The following is a 16,359-nucleotide window of genomic DNA, read 5'->3' on the forward strand; positions in this document are numbered from 1 at the left end:
ATGGATTGGCACAGCACCGTGCCCTGGCCAGACCTCAGCCTGCCTCTCTGAGGAAAAGGAGCTCTGGAAACCGCTGAGTGCGTGAGGAGCTTCTGCCTTGCAGGCGGCATCGATGCTCTGCTTAGCCGCGCGCATCCCTTTATGGGTACTTCAAGCTGGACTTTCTGGGGTGCGTGTGGGAGGCAACCCTGGAAGGGGGCCTGGAAACGGCCGTGTGCTTTTCTGTGTGAACAAGAGTCGTTTCTTCGCAGTTGTATTGCACAGCTGTCCATTAGGACCTGGAGAGAAGCGGGTCCGCGGCATGGAATGGGCGGTGCTGTTCCTGGGATCACAGTATCCTCCTTGTACCTTGCCCGTCCTTGAATTTTTTTTCTGGGCTCGAATCCTCCTTCGCACAGCAAGCCCTACAACTAATTGGGTTATGATGAGCCAAGAGAACGTGTTTTTCTCGGCCTGGCGTTCAGCAGCAACAACGTATAAAGCCGCGCAGCACCGGGTCTGTGCCAGCGCTCGTTTACCCCCCAGCCCTCCCCCCAAGATGCAAGCTTGGCGACAAAAGAGGAAACCGAGGTCCTCGCAAACTTAGTGACTCCCAAGTCGTCAGAGCCAGCTCCAGGCTCCAGCCCCAGGCTCCAGCGCTCCTGCTGGCCGCAGAACTGTGTTTGCCTGGGAATCTGGCGCTCGCGGGTCGCCAGCTCGGACCTTAGTTAGGTGGCCTGGTTTGCTCGCGAGGTCGAGGTGAGCTGTCCCAGCTGGTTTTGGTTTTTGTGGGAACACCGAGGCCGCTCCGAGGAGCGGAGCCTTTGGGAACTGAGACCCCCGGCGGGGGTGCGGAGCCCCCGGGGTGCCCGGCAGGGACAGGCTGCCCAGCCTCTCCGGCTCGCAGGGCGGGGCACGGGCACCCGGCCAGCTCGCTCGTGCCCGCGTCTGGCCGGCAGTCTCCGCCCGCCGCACGCCCCCGCGGCGGCTGGGAGTGGGAGCTGCGTGCAGCTCGGAGCCTGGGAGCCGCCGGGAGCTGGCGGCGCTGACCCACAGGGGCGGGAGCCCGGCTGCTGCCCCGTGCCCCGCCAGCGGCAGGAATGTGACCCCCGAGCGCGGCCGGAGCACCCCCAGCGCGGCTCCCAGGGCTCCGGTTGCTCCCGGCCGGCCCCGGCCGGGGCGGGTTTAGCTCGCAGCTGCTGGATCTCTCCGCATCCCCGCTGGGGCTCCCAGGCACCGCCAGGTAGGAGGAAACTGCGGAGTTCCTGGAATGGGGTGGCTAGGCCTGAACAGCCGCCTGGACCCGGGCAAAGGCCCTTAAGTTACTCTCGGTAGCCAGTGTGTCAGCGTTCTCCGTGGATGAAGGATAAAGGTGATGGCAGTTCGGTCCTCTCGCTCCCATTTCCGGTGGTGTGTGTGTGTGTGTGTGTGTGTGTGTGTGTGTGTGTGTGTGTGTGATTGAGAGAGAGAAAGTGTGAGAGAGAGACAGAGAGACAGAGACAGAGAGAGCGAGCCTGTATCTGGGGACTTGCCTAACTTTCTTGAGGTTTACTAAGTACGTGCGTCTCTGTGTGGAAATTGCTCCCGGGCCTTGGGATCCCGCCAAGTGTAACTAACTCGTTAGGAGTGTCCTCGTAGAGGTCTGGGCTCAGAAGAAAGGTCCTGATGAGGGGAGGTGAATTCCTTAACCCCCTGGCGGAACGCCTCTCTCCGGACAGGGTGGCGCTGGCTGGGAGCTGCGACAGTGTTTACAAACGTGCTCAGCCCGTCACGGTTTACAGGCCGCTTGCTCTCGCTGCCCTTTGTCCTCGCAGCAGTCCTGTGGGTGAGATGTCAGGAGCACCTTGTTTGCTATCAGAAGCTTAGATGGAGGCTGCCTTGTCTGAGGACCGGCCTCCTCTGGGCTTCAGATCGGCCGTGTCTAAGTGTTGGCGGAGGGAGGGAGGCTGCCCGGAATGGCAGGTAGGCTCACCTTCCCACCAGGGAAAGCTCTCTGCCCGGTATGGGATGCTCACTAGAGGGGCACATCCCAGCACTTTGGTCCCGAGGAACACCCTAGGAATGGAGACTACAGGATCTCATCAGTTGGGCTCCTGAGGTCATGACAAAAGAGGGGCTGAAGCACGTCTGTCACTGAACCGAGTCATCTGCTCTAAGCAGGTCCTGGAGCGGTGTGCCTCTTCTCTCCCTAGCTCACTAAGCAGCTGCTGGCGTCGTTTTATTCTGTGATCCCTTCTGATTTCTTCATCTCCCACACGTCGCTTTATTTAATATTACGTATCCGCATCTGAACTAACTCCTGAGCAGAAACAGGATGTCCCTGAGATGGGATCTGATGGGGGAAGGTGCCTGGAACTGACTTACCTTCAGTCTGGGCTGGCTGCCATTCTGGTGCACAGTAAGTCCTTGCTCTTGGGTGGTCAGTGTGCAGCCCAGTAAAGGGCATTTGCTCCACATTCTCACACAGCCTCAGCTCTGCTGAAGCCTGTGTTGCAATGGGGCGTGAAAGTGCCCTTTATGCTGCTGAGGCGTGAAACCCTCTGTCCCAGTGAGACCCTGCTGGACGTTAGCCCCACTCACTCATTGACCAAACAAACACTCCCTGAAGGCAACTGTGTGCCAGCCACTGGGGGAGGCACTAGGGAAATGGAAGTGAATAAAATGAATGAAAATCCCCATCTTTTCCTACATAGGTCCTTTTGGCAAGCGACAGAATACCAGAAGGCTCTTTTGTTCTAGGACAGTACTTTGAAATTTGCCTCTTTGCGAAGAGTGTGGGTTTGGGTGGCCTGTAGGAGGCAGGGAGCATCTTCAGGAGAGGGGGTGTGAAGACAGTGGTCACACGTGCAGCTCGGGGGAACGGCAGGGCTGCTGAAGTGTACTCACGGGCCAGCTGTGCAGGAGAACCAGGGGAGAAACCCGCAGATGAGGGGTCAACAGGGCTGTCTGTTCACCTGCAGCCGGGGTTTCTAGAGATGGAACGTCTTGTTAGCAGCAGTGGGACAGCTGACACGGGGGATGGGGACGCGTGTAGGCCCTGAAGCCTCTTAGGCTGCACGGGGGCTTTAGTGTGATCCTGCCATCAAAGGGGAGATGCTCTCAGAGGCCCTGACTCCCTGGCTGTGACCTCCTGGTGTGTGATGAAAAGCTGGCACATGGTTTGCGGTTTCCCCTCTTTGGTTGTGTAGTGGTTTGTGATGCAGGAGAAGGATCTGCAGTGTTAGCAACTTCACTCCCCTCTGCTTACCTGCTGTGGCCTCGGAAGTGCCAATTCCTGGCCCCCCCCCCCCACGCCTAGTACGTGAGAGTGGGCAGAGGGGCCCTGTCAAAGAGAGCTGTCAGCAGGCATTGAAAGTCGCTGAAGGTTTTCCAAGTGCATGGCCCCTTTGGGTCTCCTCCTGTGTGTCCATTGGCACTCCTGGGACAGAGTAATTGAGACATTCTATATCCCACCTGATTTGGAAAGGATTTATAAGGTGTCATAAATTAAAACAGAATGAGAAGAGAGCAAAAAGGGGAGCCCACAATGACCAGAAATGTTTAAGATGACCGGGAAATAAAATTACCTGGGGAAAGAAAAGGATTCTTGACGTAAAGTCAGATCAGAACTCTCTTGCAGTTACCTGTCCCGCAAGCGCAGGTTGGTAACCACAGCACAGCTTCGCGCTGCCAGAAAGGTCTAGAGAGCCTGACTCTGCGTGTCTGGCCACCTCAACGTGAGAACTCGGGTCTTGTGGAGGCACAGCCACAACTCCTCCCAGGGTCAGGTGAAGAGGGAGGGCGATGTCAGTGCTCTCGCTCTCAGGCTTCCTCCCCGTCAGTCACCCAACCGTGAGCACGTTTTTAAACAACCTGTTTGCAAAACAGTATAATAAAATCTACCTGTATTACAGTTTTTAAAACAGCAATATAATGTCTAGTGTAAAGAAGAAATAAAAGCAATTTTATTAAACTTACGTATTTCAGCATTTCGATGCTTCGGGCAAGGCTCTGCAGCATTTTGTATAAGTTGAGCACAGAATAGCAAGGAGGACAGGCCAACTCGAGTCTTCAGGAGAACAGATGAGCTGGTGGCCACATGAAAACCTTTAACCAGGTCTTCGTCAAGGTCTCAGTGTAGTCAGAGGGGAGACGTCTGCTGTTACAGTCTTTACATGTAAGGGAGATATATCCCTTTATACCCCACACGGATGTGTATACACAAAGCCCTGTCATAACATCCCTGAGCCTTTTGGTGTGTATGGAAATTGTACCAGCTGTGCCCTTTCTGTAAATGTGGAATGGAGTCAGGGGGTATGCTCAAAACAGCAAATACGTCTTCTGTTGCTGTGTCCGGGGACACCTTCACCAGGGTCAACGCTTCACCAACGAGACTGCCTTGCATCGTTCCAGATTCTAGAATTTGATGGTCACCCGAAGTGTCCCGGGCCGCGTCCTACGTACCTCCAGGGACATGACTTGACTGGGTAAAGCAATGAAGAAAGGACAGAGATATACAGAGAAGCTGGTCTTGGGTGGACTGGGCTCTCTGGTGACGGAGAAGCGTCATCACCTTGGAAGCTCAGTGTGTTTATTATGTATAGCTGAACAAAGAGGTGGGGTTTCTGTACACAGCTGTCCTGGGAGGGGCAGGGCTTACTGTATACAGCTGTCCAAGGAGGAAGGGTATACTGTATACAGATGAACAAGGGGGTTATTCTGTGTAACAAGGAGGCAAGGCCACTGATCTCTCGGTAGGAGCAGTCTCTAGGGGAGCAGGCTTCCTATCTCGGAAGGAGCATGTCTCTGAAGGGGAGCAGTCTTCCTATCTCAGAAGGAGCACGTCTTCCGCACACAGTCAACACTGGCACTTGGAGGCAGGAGGGAAGCTTTGCATTTTCCGGAGCCTGGCCTGGGGAACCAGGCTTTCATGCTGAGAACCGCTGCCCTCTCTGCATGGCTAGGTAGTAGTGATGAGACCATTTGTGTGGGTGTGGAGTCTGATGTAGCCCATGTACTAGTAGATAAACTGCCGGGGTAGACAGAAGCTCGCCGTCTGGGATGCACTCAGCATGAACTGGAGGTCACATGTAGAGCTGGCGGTAGAAATCAGAGCAGTGAGCATCATGTACACAGGGGTTTGACTAGTGAGGAGCACAGAGGACTTTGGGGTGGACGGAGTGTAAACCTCGGGACGGAGTGTAAACCTTAGGATGCATTCCTGGTACCTACAGTTGTCCCGGCCTGTGAGATTGAGCACCCGAGGCTTCTGTGTTCCACTCTCTGTTATCTCAGTAAAACACGACAAAGAGAAAACTGGGAATTCTGAGGGAGAATGCTGTGTTCTTTAGCTCCTCCTAAGAGTCAGAGCTAGTCTCACTATTTTGACAGTAGCCATGTCTCTGCCTCAGTTTCCCCCTTTGCCCTTAAGCCCACGTGCCTTAGTTGAAATGGGCCATCTCACAGCTTTGAGCCTTGTATAGCACATGAAAGCTGTTTGGCAGTTTTCACCTTATCTTCACCTTTATGTATCCTCAGTGATTAAAAAGATTCTCCCTTCTTTCCTTTGTCAATAAGCCAAATCAATGTACTGTGACTGAAAATCACCTTGATGTTCATTGGGATTTCCAAGAATTGAATCTCTCTGGTCCTTTCTTGTGTATGAGGCTTTGCTTGCTCGTAGTTCTGTAAAGTCATTTCTCCAGTGGTTTCCAATGTTGGGAGGTCTGTCTGTGACACCAAGTGTTACTAATCTCCGTAGAATGGACACCATTCAGAGCATACTACAGAGGTCTTCGGAGCCTCTGTGATCGTTCCCACCCCCTCCTTCCTCAGCCTGGGTCTGGGATCTCCTAAGTTGATGGACTTAGAAGTCAACACGTGCTCTACCTTGTCCTGAGGGTTTGAGCTTGTGGGCCTTGATGTTTTACTAGATGACGGGGACATTTGTTGAGGCAGCACCACTTAGACTTTCAGCCCAAAGACTGATATGGAGAAATCCAAAGTGAGGCCCCCTTCCCCCTCCCGGCCCTACGAGGTAGCTCCCATTGTGGTGTATTTCTCCGATGCCTTGGGTTTTCCTTGAAGAGAGCTTGGAGGCTTCTTTGCTTCCATTCAGCAGTACACTCTCCTTGGTTTCAACATAAAAATAGTTTCCTTCCTAGATCTCTTTGGGTAAAACTGATGATCCCAATGGGATGGACTCGGGTTTCTTGCGTCTGTAGATTTCCTGGGAAATGTGCCCATTCTGGTTTCAGAAGCAAGGGCTCTGAAGTGGACTTGTGTAGACTTGTGCCCTTTTGCAGCTTTGTGAGTTCCTTTTAGCCTTCTGTGTCACACTGGTCTCTTTGCTCTGAAGGTTGGCCGCTATTGAGCAGCTGGCTGAATGTTTGTAGCTAAGGGGCATCAGGGGAAGACCATTGTGGACTCAGTTCAACTCCAAATCCCACTCTTTACATTTCTACTGGGTTTTAGTAGGCATTAGATGGTAGCCCTTCAAAAGCTGGGGAACACACTCAGCTTCCTCAATTATGACCAAATTAGTGGGCGCTGGATTTTCTAAATATTTCTCCATATATTAGAGCTACACATATATGCCCATTTCTGGGGTGAGAGGTCACAAATGTGTTTCAAATGCTGTGGTTCTGGGCGGCGTTGCTTTGGCCGCTTTGCTTTGGTAGGCTCACAGGGATGGGGCAGGAAATGGGACTGTGTGTGCTGTGGTCAGCAACGCTCACAGGTGGTGAACCTAATCTCCAGCGAAGCAGTGTCGGGCAAGCCTCACAGGAGACAGTTAGGTCTTGAAGGCCCTTTTCTCTTGAATGGATTCAAGGCCCGTGTTGGGGGAGTGAGTTCATCATTGCAAGAGTGGGGTTGTTATAAAAGTGAGGTCAGCTCTCCCTTGTTTGCTCACTCTTGCTCCCCTTTTCCCTCCACGTCCTTATTTCCACACCCCACCACGGGTGACATCGCGCAAATACTGGCACCAGGATCTCAGCTCCAGAACCATGAACCCAGTACATTTCTGCTCATTCTGACTTGCTTGGGGTCAGGCACTTTGTCACAGCAGGAGAGAGAGAGAGAGAGAGAGAGAGAGAGAGAGAGAGAGAGAGAGAGAAACATGGTTAGGATTTCTTTTACAAATTTCAGATTTGGATGTTGGCTCCGTCAGGCCCTTGGGGGGAGGAGCTTATTATTGATTTATCCTCATTCTCTTGGTTTCTACAGAGGTTTGGCTTCCTTAGAGTTTCCTCTACAACTCCCCGGAGGCCAGTGATTTGTACAGATCTGCTTTGCAACCCTCTGGCCATGTCAGAGGACAGGGCCAAAAGGACAGGCCCAGCAGAGATTAGACGCCAGCCCTTGCCTCTTGATCACGCTTTGCCATGTTTGTCCATGTTCTCAGGTACCCTGGAATTCTTTTCCCAACTACCCGCACTCTTCTGTGGCTGCCAGAGGCTGTCTCGGGTGGCCTTAGGGGACTTCACTTCCAATGTGTCTGCCTTGGGGCCCTGGGCAGGGCTGTGTAGAAGGGAATGTGCCCAAAGTCTAGAGGGTGTAGATTGTGCATGTGCTTAGAACCCCCCACAGTGTGGGAAGAGCTGGCTGGGGAAGGCCTAGGGTGGAACTACTGGCTACTGTTGGGCCTGCTCCGGGCACATCCCACTCTAGGGCCAGAGCAGCCAGTCCCAGGGCAAGCTTCCGGCAGCAGCACTCACCAACGTCCTCTGTGGTGGATCTGCACAGTGTTTATCCTCAGTGTGTGTGACAGCGCCCGTGCCTGGCTTCCTCAGTGCCCCTGACAGCGCCCCTGCCTGGCTTCTGTTCTGGAAGGCAGGATTCACAGTGTGGGGGAATTCCTCAGGAAGAGGAAAGGAATTCAAGTTCTTGGGAAATGTCTCATTCATGAGAAACTAATGGATTCGGTGTAGCCACAAACAAGACAAATGCTCCGCTTCAGGCCTGTGCTTGCCTAGGGCTCGCGGCCATCACTGTCATGTGCATGTGCTGGGTAGGGTAGGTCTTGCAGCATGAGAGAAAGGCACAGCCCCTTTCCTTGTGACCCTGGGAAGAAGACCAGCATGCCCCCACCTGCTGCTTGGTTGCCCAGCCTTCACAGCTCTTGTCCTGGCTGCCATCCTTCCTGGGATGGGCTTTCGTTGGGAGTCAGTAACGGTCATATTGAATCTTGTACTTATTTTCTAATCGTCATAATTTATTTCACACTTAGGCCTCTCAGTCTGAGTCTAGCAGTGTGTTAGGCCATGTCTGTCGCTGGAACAGAGCACCGGAGCCTGGATATTCTGTAAACCATCGTTTATTTAGGTTAGAAGGCCAAGCCAGCTGGCTGCATCTACCGAGGCCTCGTGACGTCTCCTAACAGAGCAGACCTGGGAGGACGAGCCGGTGCTTGTGGAGGAGACTGAGTAAGAGGCGGCTTCGCTTGGAAACAGCCTGCTCATGTGGAATTCAAGGACGGTGGGTGGGGGATTCCTTCCACTAGACCTTACATACGCCTGACATGTGTAAGCTGTGGAGGATTGGGTCCTGTTCCCAGGGATCTGGGCTCGGGATGGGGGCCCTGTCCTGTCCTTTTCCCTCCCAGCTCAGGCAGGGAAGGCCAGTCTCTGGGGAGCTGTCTGAGCTTTCTGAGGCACCTGTATGATGTACCATGAAGATTCTGGGTACCGTGTCCCTGGCTGTGGAGATGGGGTGCATGTGAGGGTCCAGGCCAACATCTGAGCAGAGACACCTCAGAGCCTTCACAAGTCGCGGCTGCTGCTAGGGAGAGCTGAAGAGGTGCACGCCAGGGCAGAATGGCACAGGCTCTTAGGAACAGCAGCCAAGACACCAGCTGTGAAGGATGAGCAGGTTGGCGTCAAGTGGGGTGTGCTGCCCCTTAACCCCAGAGTCAGGACAGAGGTGGGAGTGAGCCATCTGCTGTGAGCGAGAGATGGAAGGGTCCTTTGCTTAAAGAAGTAAGGTGAGCTCTTGGCTTGGACAGCGTTTCCCAGGAGTAGTACTGTCTTAGTTGAAGTGCTGGTGCTTCCATCACGGGTAAGAAGTGGCAAGAGTGAGCAGTTGAGGGCGGTTCAGGCGTAAAAGGAAGGTGGAAGGCAGAGCAGGTCGCAGAGAATGGGGAGGCTTCTTCGCAGAAGGTCCCTAGGTTGTCCCTCTTTCCCCCTTCCACTTTGATGAGCCTCCCTGAGATACTGTCTCTGTGGCTGCCATCAGCTATACCCATTTTGGAGGCTCCTGGGGATCGGGAGCAGTCCTCTGGCTGGGGACAGGAAGGTCTTCAGTGCTGTCTGTGGTTTTGCGCTGCAACCCATGCTAATGCGTTGGCGGCTCCTCCAACAGCTGCTGAATGTGACACTGTGCCCTGAGTCTGAGGTTTCGTGTGTGTAGTCTACATAAATGCTCAGCATTGATTTGCTCAGTCTGCTTTAGTGGTGGACATTAAAAGGTCTCACTAGCTTTTAATCGGCGCAAGGAAGTGACTCAGACATTAAAAAAATAGACTCTGAGACACTAGAGGAAACTGCAGAGATAAACAGTGAGTGGTGAGATAGCGCCAGCACACACCAGCAAGGCAAGCACAAGCAGCTTTTCAGAAGTTACTTCAAATTCTGTAAAATGGGAAGCAGGCATTTGGATGTGCTTAATTTAAGGAATAACATTTTTTTTTTTTCAAAAAAGCTAATGTGCCTGCTCTTAAAAGGGACCTGTCCAAGTTCTTTTCTTCAGGCATGTGGCACAGCCTTAGCCTTGTTTTCCACCAGTACTGAGATGGTCATCCCCGGAGGGATTTTTACCAGTTTCCGATTCCCTCTGCCTGGCAGAACAGATGGTGCATGCATCTAACCCTTTGTGTGTCCAATTCCGTGTGCTCCTGACTCCTCTGACTTGATTTCTGTCCTAAAGGACCAGGCGACATAGATCACCCTTTGACTTTCTCATGACTGTGTAATGCCTTTAGACTGGTCTTGGGGTGCTGCCAACCCTGGGGCCCTTTCCACCTGTCCATTCAGCATGCCTGTGCTCTTCTGCCCCAGGGGGACACGCCCCCTAAAGGTGCTCACGCTCTCCTGAGAAGCAGGACCCTTCCTACAGGGCCTTCTTCAGGGTAACAGGCTGACTCACTGTAATAGAAGCCCTCCCTCAGCTCCAGGTAGTCTTGGGACAGCTCCCCAGGCATACAAAGATGCTTGCTGACACATTTTTCTTGGGGAAACAGTTGTGTGTTTTGTCAAATCAATTCTTAGGTTTGTTTTTAATGGAATCACAGAATTTGGATGCAGTGAGGGTAAGATGGCTGGGGCTGGGTGCACGGTGTTTGGTAGACAGGTGCCACATGCTCTCACACGTACGTGGAAGTTAGTTAAACCGTTGATGGCAGAGAGGAAAAGAGCAGGGCACCGGATGTGAGAGGCTGGGAAGGGGAGCGGGGCAGAGAGAGGGTTGTCAGAGTTTTGAAGGAGTCTGCGGCCCTGTGGCTCTGCTGTCGTATGGCAGGTCACTGCTGACCCTCTTCCCCGGTGAGTTCCCAGCGTGGGGGCCAGAGCCTCTCAGAACCTTCCGGCCTCTTCTCTTTCACTGTGCCCTCCAACTTTCTAATTTGCTGAAAAAAAAAAAAATCACTGGCCTCGTCCCAAGGGGCCCAGGGCTGGTTTCACTCCCATCAAGTCAGGGCTGTCTGCATCTCAACCCAGCCCTCCCGAATGGACTGTGATCCTCCAGCTACCCTACTCTTCCCTGCCCATCCCCGTGCTGCCCATCTGGCCTCCAAGCAGTCTGTTCTCCCATCTTTTCTCCTGTCTCCAGCTTATTTTCCTCACCGTGGCTAAAGTCTCCACAGAAAATGAAAATCTAGCCATACCCCACTCCACCATGTAAAAATTTTGAACAACTTCCTGCCATTAGCAAATTAAAGTCCCCGGTGAGGCCCCCTCCCCCCACATAAGACCTGCCTTTCCAGATAACACTTCTTGGCATCTGTCTTCAGCATATTCCTGGAGGGGAGACATTGCTTAATGACCTCCTTCTCTCTCAGAGGCCAGTTAGCGGCCATTCTTCCTTCCCTCTGTGTGTGTGTGTGTGTGTGTGTGTGTGTGTGTGTGTGTGATCCGTCCTGCACACAGCCTGGTGGAATGAGTATGGACACACTGACTTCCCCTGTGGCCACCAAGCGCCGCGAGCCAGGCTCTGGGCCATCATTTCTGATTCTTTGCCCAGGACTGAGTGGAGACATGGAATTCAGTATACAGTGGTTTGGCGGGGCAGTGCATAGAAAAAGAAACAGAAACTGGTCATCGCAGCGTGGGGGCTTGTGATATCGGCGAGGGGGACCTTCACCACACGCAGTCCCCACATGGCAACTCATTTTGCCCTTCTTGCGGCACTCAGTGGCAGATACCATCATCAGGTTTGTCACACGGGGGAGCTGAGGCACAGCTGAGCTCACCCATACCCTCCCTCTGTGGGGAGGCGTGACGTGGAAAGCCTCAGTGCTGGCCCTGAAGCACCTAGTCTAGGTCGTCTCTCCCTCCGGGCTTACAGCACTTTTTGTGGACGTAAGGGGTTCGTGTTGGTTTGGGGGTGCCTGTTTGCTTGTTTGGGGTTGTGTTCTGCCTGCGTGTTTTAGAGGCACAGCTGCTCTGGGCCATCCAGGGTGGCCTCACACCTGTGATCCCCTTGCCTGCTTCTCCGTGGTGGGGTTACAGGTGTGGTACTTGCTGGGCTTTGGTGGGAGCTCAGTTGTGTCATCTCAAGGGCTTATTACACAGCACGCCCCACCCCCACTTCTGAGCGCCCTGTTTGTCTAATTCCTGTCTTAGCTTCATATGGAACCACGAACCCCACGTCCTTGGTGACAGATGAGGACAGATGAGACAAGGTGCTGCTGAGGGCAAAGGATTCCCCACTTTCTGCTTTGGTTTTTGCTTTTCTGTAGAGCATGGTACGGGCAGATGGAAACCTTGTCCCCTGTCCCTCCACCACTTAGTAAGACACTAGGGATAAAGTGGTCTTAAGTCGTTGCCCATGGATTTGCAGTAGTTAAGGATGGCTCATCCACAGTTATCCTCGAATTCCAGCTGGAGACCCGTGTGCTGTGAAGGGCAGCCTGGCTGTTTTTGTTTGTTTGCTTGTTTGCCTAGTACTCAAACAAGCCCAGTCACTGAGTGAACTGGAAACCAGCAGTGTCCACGTGATAGAAACCCCCTTGCTGATTCTGAGAAGGCAGGAGTAGCTGCTAGGGAGCAGGTCAACCCTCTTTTCTTCCTTCCTACCATACAGACTTGACACACCCCCGTTGCTCACAGAAGGAGGTGAGAAGCCTCAAGCCTCAATGCTTCCTAGCTTATTTCATGACCTGCATCTCCTTTGGGGTAAATACGGCCGTAGTGCTATTAACCTACTTTGCGGTGTGACTGATTTTTATGGTAAAGGATCGGAGTTACAGAATGCAGAAGGAATGCAGTCTTGCTACCCTAGGGCAGGTTTGAAGGCTTAAGCCAGGCTGGAGAGTCAACATCCTGATGGTAGGGTTACAGCCACAAGAACTGTGGGTGTGTCCCACAGGCTCAGATCAAACCTGCTCCGCTGCCAATCTTCACTTTAAAAGTGTGGCATAGCATTTGTATAGCTTCTAATGCAATTCCTCCAGTAGAACATTTTCCAGCTACTCTTCAAATCCTTCACATATTTAGTCTCCCAGAATGTTATCTTGGTTAAAGGACTGTGTTTCACACTTAACAGCTATAGGGAGGCTATAAGCATGTTTAGTGCCCCGTAAACTTACGGTTTCCCCGTCTGCTCTGGACATGGCCCCATGCTGGGTTGCAGCTGCAGCTGTTTATTTTTCTCCATCTTTTTTCATCCATCCCGGAAGCTTCCTTAAGGACTTCTGGGTTTCAAGCACAAGTTTGAAGCTTCAGGGACTGGGATGGGCAGATTGAGTCCCCGACTTCAGGAGGCTTCCCGGTCCGGTGAGTGAAAGGTTACACTTAGGGTATCGCAGGCCAGAGCTGTTGGAGCCTCCAGCCCTAGGGTGCTGAAGTCTGATGGAGTAGGAGGGAGTTAGAGCATAGAGGAGGCAGATAAGCCCTAGGCTAAGAGGCTGGGCACATGGTGAAGATGGTTATGGTGTGAGCTGGAGGGGGAGGCCAGTCAGTAGAGCCGGGAGCCAGAACAGAGAAGTCCTATGCTTGCCAAGGGAGCTGAACACTTCTGCGTGCTCCGGGAGCCTAGGGGGATCTCTGAGAGTCAATTTTATTAGAAAATATAAACTCACAGGCAGAGAGACGAATAAGGAGCCTCGTGTTGTGATAGATGTGATCAGGGGCTGGAGATGTCTGGAGGGAGAGCAACACAGCAGGGGCCATGAATAAACTGGGGTGCTGACGGGGAAGGATACCAACTGTTGGGGTCCAGGGCGAGAGCATCCCCAGAGGTAGATGACTCAGGACCGCAGAGCCCAGGTCTCTTCTGAGTGCACACGTAGCAGGTCTGGAGCCCGGTGTGGCTGTCAGTCAGGAGGGCTTTCCAGGGATGGGCAATTTGCTGGGAGAAACATACTTGCTGTAGTGTTGGGACTGGGGTTCTCAGGGGCTCCCGAGCAGATTCCTATGAAAGCTCACTGGAGATTCGAGACGGCAGCTTACTGAATATCACCATAAGAACCTGTTAAGAAGGACAAAATAAGAATTAAGTAGAGAAAGGAAACTGTGACGCAAATTTACTTCGTTTGGGACTTGGAGGTGGCAGGCGACGTGGAGAGTGTTGTGCTGCTCTCTGCATTAATCCGGCGGTGGTTTAGGGGCTTTGCTTTTGAGAGGAAGTGGTGAGCATGTCCGAAGAAGGTTAGGGAAGTGCTTGATCTGGTCACCTTCCCTGCCGTATAGATGGACAAAGGCCCAGGCAGTTAAAGTAGTCAAGGTATGGAATCGGCCTAGGTGTCTCTCAACATGCGGTCCATGCACACAATGGAACATTATTCCAACTGAGAAAAAGAACAAGGTTAAATCATTTGCATAAAAGTGGATGGGACGGGAAAAGGTCATATTATCAAAAAGAAAGGTATATGTGTTTTATTTTATATGCGGAACCTAGCAAAAACCCACATTATGACGTGACGGGGGAAGGGTCTCAGGGAAGACAGGGTCAGAGGGAAACAGATGAAAGTAATGAAGGCTAAATAGGGTTAATATAAATTACACACTTGATGAAAAGTCACAAAATTCAACACTCATAAAGTGAATACATAACAATAAGAACTTTGAAAGGAGAGTAAGTCAGCAGGACCAGAGTTTCACATGACACCCACATGCTACCCACTGTGTAAGGTCATGCTGGTGAGGCCTTCGGAGGCCCTTAGAGGAGCTTTTTCCCTCACATTCATACATGCTCTTCAGAGACCTTCTGGAAAGTATAAAAACCCCCAGCGAAGGGGAAATCCAGCCAAACCACAAGAATGAGCGTTAATACCTCCATGTGATTTGCTTTAGGCTTTTTTGGGTTCATCTCCATGCATTATGCTGTACAGAAAATTGAATGTTGGGTTTTAAAATGGAGGCATGACTTGAGTGAGTGTGGGAAATTTCTTCCGAGTGGAGACAGATGTACAAAGGCTGAGCGTGAGTCCCCTGGTCCCCTTTCCCCACGGGGACTGATGCAGATGTAGATGGTCAGACCCCTTCTAGGTCGACTCATGTACTTTTATCAGTTAGCTACAGTATCTAGTGAAATGTGAGGGTCGCGTCAACAGTTCTCAGTGTCCTGGAGACTGATAACGTCCTAAATGCCATGTATCATCAACACAGAAGCACATTTTTTTTTCAAGTCCTTTAGCACGGCGATTGATTGTAGAAGTGACTCCTGTGGGTGTGGGTGCTGGCTGTAGTCTACCTTGATTGTAAATATATTCTTACAGGATTCACGTGTAATATGAGACTAGACATGCATTTGGGGAAAGATGCTAGAAGTGCTTTAAATCTCAAGTTCTCAAGTGTGTCCTCCATTCTGTCACACACACTCCAGCTTTCTAACCAGAAGCCCAGCATAGCCTGGAATGGTGAAGAAGGCTCTTCTATGTGACCTAGTATGGGTGAGGACAGGTGGGGCTCAGGGCCTTGAGACATTTTCTGGGTTAATAACACCCCACCTTTCTTCCTTCCATTTTTCCAGGAGAATATGAAAGTGCTACTTGGGCTCCTTTGTTTCATCGCCCCTCTGCTGTCACTGGAGACTGGTAAGTCAGATGCTTCCTCTGCTCTGCTCTACAGATGATGGAGATCACATGACAGTGTTCCTCTGTCAGAGTCACTTTCTTTCCGTTTTCAGTTACATGTAGGACATGGAGTCCCCTGGCCCCAGAAGTGTCCAATAGAAGGTCTTTATCCTCATCTTCAGCTCTCATTCTATGCCTGGTATTTTGTGAAATTGAGGCTATTGGCATTAAGAGCTCAGCGTCATGTCTCTAGATTTGGAATGGATCTGGTCCAGACCTCCTGCCACCTCTCTGCTGATGGCGGGGGGGTGTAACACCCGCTTATCCTGGGATAGGTATCAAGCCTCTTTTATGGGCCCATAGCTGCTGTTTCTATTCTCTTCCAGCTTCTTCATTTTCTCTTTCTCTTCTTCATTTCTTGCCATGAACTCATCGAGCCTTGACAGTGTGTCAGCTGATAGGAACTGAATGATCCTTACAGAAGTACTGATGGCAGGCTACATTCCTAATGGGAGAGACAGAATACATTACATAAGTCATGTAGAAGGGTAGGTGAGGTAGGCAGAAACTCTAGGAAAACAAGAAATATTTGGAGATGGGAGTAGAGAAAAATATCTTAAAAAAATAACTGGTACATTTAGAGTAGAACCTAAAAGGGGAGAAAAAGAAGCTATGTAGATTCCAGGCCAGGGGAGGAAAGTGACCTTTGCAGAATGTGCAAAGGCCCAGAGGTTAAAAGTGCCAGGCATATTCTAGGGCATGGATACCTAGTCTATATAGAGAGACGAGAAGGGCCAGAACACAAAGTTATTTTGTTAATGGAGAGATGATAGAGGAATTGAGGAAAACCTTGACGGCTCTTTGAAGAATTTTGACTTGAGATGGCCTGAATTCTTTGTTCAAACAAGAGGGATAGAGGCCAGGAGGCTATGGAGGTAACTTCATGCTTCCTGAAAAGTGTGAGAATATGAGTTCAAATTTTTATCACCCGTATTAAAAGTCATGCACCACTGTGCATGAGCCTATAACTCCAGTGCTGCTGTGGGGGTCAAAGATGGGAGGATTGCTAGATGTGAAACCTGCAGCCTCCTCTACCACCACCATTACCACCATCACCTCCACCACCTCCTCCAACTTCTCCTCCTCCACCACCATCACCACCACCACCACCA

The 16,359-nt window shown here is 51.6% G+C and overlaps 1 protein-coding gene across 7 annotated transcripts in view; it reads left to right on the forward strand.

Moving 5' to 3' along the window:
* Il1r1 (interleukin 1 receptor type 1) overlaps positions 1–16,359 on the forward strand; it is a 72,485-nt gene that overhangs the window by 30,254 nt on the left and 25,872 nt on the right. Inside the window, exons 1-2 of one of the 7 annotated variants that reach the window (XM_055607575.1) lie at positions 110–738; positions 15,145–15,208. In XM_055607575.1, the coding sequence (XP_055463550.1) occupies positions 15,151–15,208 (58 nt within the window). In that variant the 5' untranslated portion in view covers positions 110–738; positions 15,145–15,150. The other 6 variants (XM_055607592.1, XM_055607569.1, XM_055607582.1 and 3 more) reach the window with 6 other exon arrangements.

Source organism: Psammomys obesus, unplaced genomic scaffold (assembly GCF_907164565.1).
Source record: "Psammomys obesus unplaced genomic scaffold, mPsaObe1.curated_primary_1811, whole genome shotgun sequence".
Classification (NCBI taxonomy): domain Eukaryota; kingdom Metazoa; phylum Chordata; class Mammalia; order Rodentia; family Muridae; genus Psammomys; species Psammomys obesus.